The 7845-nt window shown below is 40.3% G+C and overlaps 1 protein-coding gene across 1 annotated transcript; it reads left to right on the top strand.

Annotated features, from left to right (window-relative positions):
* The first annotated feature begins 406 nt into the window (after window positions 1-406).
* Window positions 407-1249, top strand: LOC125696122 (T-complex protein 11-like protein 1). Its single transcript, XM_048951398.1, has one exon. The coding sequence runs from the start codon at window positions 407-409 to the stop codon at window positions 1247-1249; it is 843 nt and encodes a 280-aa protein (XP_048807355.1).
* Window positions 1250-7845: the final 6596 nt, after the last annotated feature.

Below are 7845 nucleotides of genomic sequence, written 5' to 3'. Positions count from 1 at the left end.
CCTGGCACTTACCACCAATAGCAATAACAAGACTCCTTGCAGGGGAGTGCAGACAGGGGTACCTTACAAAAGCACCACCTTAAGGCAGCCTGGGAGAGAGCTGTACTACCTCCTCTGCTGTGCCTCAGGTGCTGCCCTCTCGAGGGCTTTTTGTAGCAGCGATCAAGGGCCGCTTCCGGTTTGTGCCCATTTAAATCTCCCGCCGCTGCCTAGGCAACGCCCGCGCTGTGTCAGCTGCTCTCGCGAGAGTAGCCCGACTGAGAGCGGTGTCCGCACGGTTGCCGCGGGAATCCTCGATGAGGAAAGCGATTAAATCCCCCCGTACCTCGCTAAAAGTCGCGGCGGTTCTGCCAGAGACAGCTCCGAGCCGCGGACCTCGGCGATCAAGGAATGATGGAATGATGGAATGATGGGGACTCTCTGTGCTCCAGTTCGAGATGAAGAAATTAAGAAACTGAAAGATATACATGAAATAATTCCTCTCTTCAGAGCAATTTTCTCTGTGTTAGACCTAATGAAAATGGATATGGCAAACTTCACTATCACTAGTATTAGGCCAGAATTAATGCAGCAGTCTGCTGAATATGAAAGAAAGAAGTTTCAGGAGTTTCTTGAGAAACAGCCAAATTCTTTAGACCTTGTCACACACTGGTTGCAGGAAGCAGCAGATGATCTTGCAAAGCTGAGACATAAAAAGTTCCCTCCCCCCAGCAGTGCTGTTGGTGCTGCTGGTGGAGCTGCTGCGTTGTGCTCCACTGCCATACAGAATCAGGCATATCTGAAGCTGCTGAAGTGGGATCACGCAAACAGGCCTTTCCCAGAAACAGTGCTCATGGACCAGAGGCGCTTTCAGGAAATACAGCTGGAACTGGAGCAGCTCCTCAAGGCTGGGACTGTCCTGGTCACGTTCAATGCAGCGGGCGCAGCTCTCATCGATGTGCCTGGATTTGCTGAGAAAATCAAAACCATTGTCAGGGTGCTGCTGACAGGAATGCATCTCCCCTCCTTTAACCTGAAGGAGTCTTTGGCCACCATTGGTGAGAAGGTGTGTGCTGAAGTCAACAGCTGCCTTTCCCAGCATGGCTTTGCACCGTTCACAGCTGAGAAAGAGACTGTGCTGAAAGGACAGATCCAAGCAGTGGCCAACCCTGATAACGCCATCTGTAAACTAATAGATTCTCGAATTCAGAAGTTTCTGGAGCTTCACTTTGAATCAAGATCAATATTTCAACTACATTCATATCTTTGATGTATAGTATTTGGCTGGCAGAGACTATAAGAAGCAATATATTATTTTCCTCTAAAGAAGAATGGGAGTCTGATCTGGAGATTACCCACTAAGCGACTGTGAGGATTTATTTCAATTCCCCTAAGAACCAGTTGGTATATAATTTGTTGTGTAGGATTTATTACCCTCCCAAGAGATTTCATTGAATGTGTACAAACATTTCCTTGATGTTCCCAAGATGTGTGATTGTGAATGGATTTTCTTGTTAGATGATACAGACTTCTCTCACTACTTCTTGGGACATTTTCAGTCTTGGCATTACTTGTCTCCATTAGCTCCTCCAAAGTATGATCAATAAGCTGTATCACTTAGCTTTGATTACATTACCAAATACAGATTTATCTTTATTAAAAATGTAACCAAAGTCATCAGTAGTATAAATGTTGCCTTTGCTTCGGCAACCTCTGATTAATGTCCCGTCGTGAAGTGCTCAGACAGCCCTGGCCAAATCACATGCTTTTATGACACCAATGTGGTGAGTGGCAAATGGCACTTATTGCAAGCAACACACTCTTCTTATAGTTGTCCCTTATATCACAGTGCTACCAATCACCCTTGCTACGGTTATCTGTGCCCAATAGACGTGTGGCATGTCTTGTCTTGCCATGTCTCATCATGGTTTTCTTATGAGTCAAGGAGCCCCCGCAGAGCCTGATGACTGTTACAGCCCCCCTTTCACGTATTCGCTAACCACACAAGGGGCCCACACAGATTACGCCTGGTTATGCCTGATGACCTTGACAGCCCCCGCTTTACGTATTTCGTTGACTACATCTCTAACTTGCGTATTTTGTTAACTACATCTCCCCCTCCCTAAGCTCAAGCAAATCTACTACAACTCGAGAGGACCCTAACTGCGTACACCCCGAAATCCCCGCATTGCGCCTATACATGCCATTGTCCTCTCGGTTAAGCCTTTTGCCCCGTTACATCGCGATTCGCCAAATAATCCTACCCTAATGTCTTAAACCATACTTATAAATGTAATATACCTATATGCCTATATATAATATGACTATAAATGTAAAGCGTATTAATATTAGACCTAATACAACTATAACTGAATAATGAATAGAGTTAAACAGAGTTAAACATTCTCGTCGCTTTGGTGGACCATCCCAGAAGCACTTCCCATCAGTGGTGCATACGCACTCAATCTTGTAGAAGGATGTGTGGGTCGAGTCAGTGGGCCTGAACACTGTGGCAGAGAGTGGGTCCGGAGACTATCGTTATTTCTTTCTCCGTCGGGTGCAACCTGAGCAGAGGGCGCCAGCCGGACGCCACCTACACCTTCAGACGCAGTCAGGGTGAACAGTGCTGGCCGGACACTATCATCCCAGCGCCTGTAACTTACATCGCTTCCCTTTCTCTCTGCTGTTTTTTCTTCTACTACCTCCCTAACTTTTGACCAATCCGTACCCAGGCTTTTCCCGCAGTCCCCACCCCCCTGGGTGTTACTGCATTCCATCTCCTGAGAGGAGACAGCAAGTGTCCCATCCCAGCTCACTTTTTTCCCTGCCCCCACAGGTGGTGTTAGGTTACACAGAGAAGGATACAGCGGTTGTCCTGGATACGGCTGGAGAGTTTCAGCGACCTTGGATTCCCGCACTTGAGCCGTTGGAGCTGATCTGTTTTCCTGAGCAGATTAGAAAGCTGGTAAAGAAACCTATCTGAACAAAAGTATTCCTATGACAATTGCAGTAACTCTATAAAGATATACATATTGTTTATATGCATCAAGACAACAGGAAATGCTGCTTGATTTTCCCACAAAAATATTTTTCTCTGTGTAATTGCAATGGCAACTGTTAATAAAATAAAGCAATTCATCCCCATCATCATAGCCCAGACTAAATGGCCCTAAAATCACTGAAACAGCATTTCTGTGATTAAGTTGATGGGTATTTACAGTCCTTAATGAAACATTATATAGTCATTTGTGCAAAGCATGAACATATTGTGTGCTGAAATTGTCACAAAGCCAAGTTAAAATTATCCTGAATATAGATAGCATCTCATTGGCATGCAATGCTATGCTAAATTTAAAAAAAAAATAATAAAAAAAAACAACTCATAATTTACAACTTTTTCCTAATCTTTTCTGAACTATTAAACTCTACACAGTATTTTTTTAAAAAAGTATTTATAATCAGCTACCCACATTTTCACTATTATTATGCTACCTTTAATGATGTTTCATTGGCATAAAAAAAATCCACATCTATTTTAAACCAACACAACTTTGTTTACTTCAGTACCTCTTTATAGTGGTGATCACACCACTGCAACTAGCAGCTGCCCAACATGAAGCCTTGAACCACCTCTGCTATGTGATGCACTCGGGCCAGTCCTATTTTAAACTCAGGGGCTGCATTTACAGAGTTCTTGGCACACGGTCAGTACCAGTATCTTCACACCAAATTTCATGAAGTCAGTTGTCTTTTAAACAGTATTGAAGCTTGACCTCCATGCTTTCTTTGCAAAAGCTGCAGTCACAGAATCACAGAATCGTAGGGGCTGGAAGGGACCTCCAGAGGTCATCGAGTCCAACCCTATGCCAAAGCAGGCTCCCTAGACTAGGCTGCACAGGGAGGCATCCAGGCAGGTCTTGAATGTCTCCATAGAAGGAGACTCCACAACCTCCCTGGGCAGCCTGTTCTACTGCTACGTCACCCTCACTGTGAAGAAATTCTTTCACTTTGTTTAATTTCAAGATAGTTACTGTGACACCTCCTAGCATTCAGTATATTGCCATAAACAACTTAAGTCCTTGTCAACTTTGAAGCTCATCAGAAAGGCATAAAGTGATTTCACTCTAAATTTAAATACAGGTACGTGTGCAGTAGAAATTGCAACAGTTCAGCTACTACGTAATAGATTCACACTCCAAAAATACAATTATCTTAAATATATATATATATACACTGCAGTAATTTCTTAGCTCATTCTTTATTCGAATGAATAGTCTAGGACCATGCTTTGAGAAATACTGGCGAATATCTGAAGAGAGGAAAAATCAGTTCTCCATACAGACTCCTTTTGGGAAACTGCAGATCACTAGACTGTGCATGTTTATGCATAATTATGTAGTTAGGGATAATGGCAATGTTAAGAAACTAAAATAATTATCAGAATTCTGTAAACAACTTGTCTTCAGTATGATAAACTACTGCAGTACCCTGATTTTCTGTACTCAAAGGTAGCAACTACCTTCCACTACGAAATAATCATGAGTTTATCGCTGTGATTCTTGGCTTTTCAGTTTTCCAGACAGTATATTTTTCTATTAATTTATTATTTCTGTTAGGGAAAATGAAGATTTGCCTGTCATGTTTTTCCTTTTCTTTTTATTAAACATTGAGAGTGTTCTGCTTCTTTTTTTTTATACCTGCACCTTTGGTTTACTAATTTCTCTACATTTTCAGTGCAGTAACTGATTTAGTCCTGTCATAAACTATCTCGATCTTTCAATTTGTTATTGAAAGCCAAAAGTAGGATTCAGACTTATGTAAAGATATCCAAATGTATGGATCAGCATGGAACTAGGTATCAAACTTGTTGTAATCAAAGGAGTTACAGCTGTCAGTGAAGTCTAGGTAGTGTGCCAGCTCACTTTGTTTGTTTCATTTATTGAGATGAAGCTGTACCGAGCTGTCTGCAGTATCCATAACATGTTACACATTTTCCTGTACACAAACTAAGGAGCTTGGATGTTGGCTCAAACTGTCAGAACTTACACATTCACTGCTATAAGGCCCTAGTTCTGTTTTAGATAATAGCTCAGATGTAATCATTCTACCTACAATTGTGCAGGAGATGGCAATTGACAGCACGTATCTCTTCTTTTGAATTCTGTACAAATTGCCCAGCATAGTAAGGCCATTACTATTTAAACTTTCAAATCCTATCTCACTTTCAGAGTCATTATATTTACGAATGTTGGCTGTAAAACTAATATATAAAGAGGCTTATAATTTTTTTGACTGTTTTCCCACTGCCTTACATCCTCAGAATAAAACATTTTTCCTGAAAGCTTTTGACATGTTACCACTGATAAACATTTCTCTAACGATAAAAGATTCTAGTCATGGTTCCAGTTGGTTCATCTATCACAAATATTCTAAAAGCCATCAAGGTATTCACGAGAATAGAAATGCTAGGGGAAAATCTGTTGAAATCTTTTGGACAGTTTGAACCAGACTCAGCACATATGTAGCTGTGTAAGTGAAATGACATAATTTTTTAGTTCAGAAAAGACTATCATCGAATTTTAAATTCCATCTGAACTAATGGAACATAAATAACTGGAAAATCCTGAAATGAATTCTTAGCTACTGTAAGTCAATTTTATTGTATTGAGTTAATGGTCCGCTCTTTACAGATCAAGCCAGGAATTTAGAAGTGAAATGAAGTTATTTGGTGGTTATAGTCAAGCAGTTTACAGATCAAATATTTTTGCATATGAGTTGCAGAATTTGCAATAAGTTAATTCCCACATTGACTACAGGTTAATGAAGCTAACATTGCTTCAAGAAAAAAACAATAGTCAGCACCATACTCATATAAAGTACTCAGGTACTTTATAAGTACCTGAAAAAAATCTATCCAGAAAACAAATAAACACAAAACAACCCAGTGCATATGTAGTGAGCCACCTATATGAGATTTCATAAACAAATCTAAATAAAAGCTGTGCCAGATCTTTAGTATTGCTAGCATCCCAGCACAGATTAAACTCACTCTTCCTCTAGATACAGTACTTGAGTGCAGCACTTTAAGACTTGAACTGTCTGTGATCTCACTGGCTGTGAGATCTTTCCCGTTTGCTCTTCACAGAAAAAAAAAAAAAAGATGAAGGAAAAAAAAAAATCTTGATGTTACAAAAAAAGGTACTTAACTTTCTGACATTGTTGAAAATTAGGGAATTGTTGGTGTGATAGTCTATCCTTAGGAATATGCAATGGTGGAACGTGCCAGTATTTCAGTAGAGGACACGTCACTGGAATAAAATGGTTTCTTCTCACTAAGAAACAATACCTTGGCATCATTATTTGTCTTTTGGGCATAAAGGAAGGCAAATAGAATTTCTGGGAACTGAAGTGTAATTTCTGTACAAGTCATGACAATATACCTCCACTGATTTTGAAGAAAGACTGCAGAAGTGAGGAAAGTAAAAATTTAAGATCAAAGTTCACAAGGAGCCATCAAGACTACCCAGCATATCCTAAGTGGAGTAGTTAAGCCCACTCTTGTAGGATTTATGCAATAAACCTGAAATAACTAAGATAAATGCATGCTTAGGAAGGCTGAAACAATTATTTTGCCACTTGTCAGTGTTCCAGTGAAGATTCAAACTGTCTCATTATTAGTGCTTAGATTTTGCCCCACCCATGCATAAACTTCTGCATAAATGAAAGGCAGCATGAACTGTATATCCAGCTTAAATGAATGAGAGCTTCATTATGATTTTCAGTTTTACATTCTTCCAATGTATTTCACTGTTGCTGCACTTTTCTTCTCAACAGTAGCCTCGTCTTCCTTTATGAACTTGGCCTGAAGCATACAGAAGTTATACAGGTTGGTGGACTCCTTTGCTATATTCCCATGCTCTCAGTTTGCATTTTTCTTGCCCATGGGCATTGCTTCTGGGCATTTTTGTTGTGCAGCAGTCAAATTGAGTTGCCCATTGTTAATTGTACTTCACAGATAAGTTGCTTAGAAAGATGGCCTGCACACAAAGTGAAAAGTTATTTTGTGGGCTGAGGTGCTGGTGAGGCAAGCAGAGGTCATTAAGGATTGCATTAGGTTCTACTTGTAAAAAGATGCAGTAGGGAATTGGATCCTTTTTCCTTGTAAATACTGTAAAGTAAGGGAGTTTGTGAACAGCTACTCTTGCATATCTTTTTGTTGCATACTCTGGTAAGCTAGTAGAATGAACTAAACATTTTGTTGGTACTGTACTATAAGATTTTTTCTCTTAATAAAATTTTAAATACTGTCTTAGTTTCAGCAGGAATGGAGTTGTTTTCTTCAGAGTGTCTGGTTTGATGTTATGCTTTGGTTCTAGGAGAAGAACAACATTGATAACTGATGTTCGTAGCTGCTGCTAAGCAGTGTTATTAAGAGCCAAGACCATTCTCAGTGAAGGGCCCAAGGAGCTGGGAGGAAACACAATTAGGACTGCTGACTTAAACTGACCAAAGGGATATTGCATACCATATGACATCAAATGGGAGGAGTTTTGAAGAGAGCAGGAGTTTGTCTTGCTCTCTTCTGCTGCTCTGGGCATTAGTTGGAGGGTGGTAAACAATTGTTATACACATTTACAAATACAAAGATGTTTGTCATAATTATTATCCTTTTCCTTTTCTCTATCTTAGTATACAGTTTTATCTCAACCAAAGGGTTCTGCCTTTTCTTTTCTAAAGACTCTCCCTCATCCCACTGGGAATGGAGGCAGTGAGTGAACGACAGTGTGGTGCTGAGCCACCTGCAGGTTTAAACCACAACAGTCATCTATTTTCTTGTCCATATTTCCTTGAGAAGGCATAAAAATC

Source organism: Lagopus muta, chromosome 7, assembly GCF_023343835.1.
Source record: "Lagopus muta isolate bLagMut1 chromosome 7, bLagMut1 primary, whole genome shotgun sequence".
NCBI classification, from domain to species: Eukaryota; Metazoa; Chordata; class Aves; order Galliformes; family Phasianidae; genus Lagopus; species Lagopus muta.
This window is presented reverse-complemented; position numbering and strand designations above follow the sequence as displayed.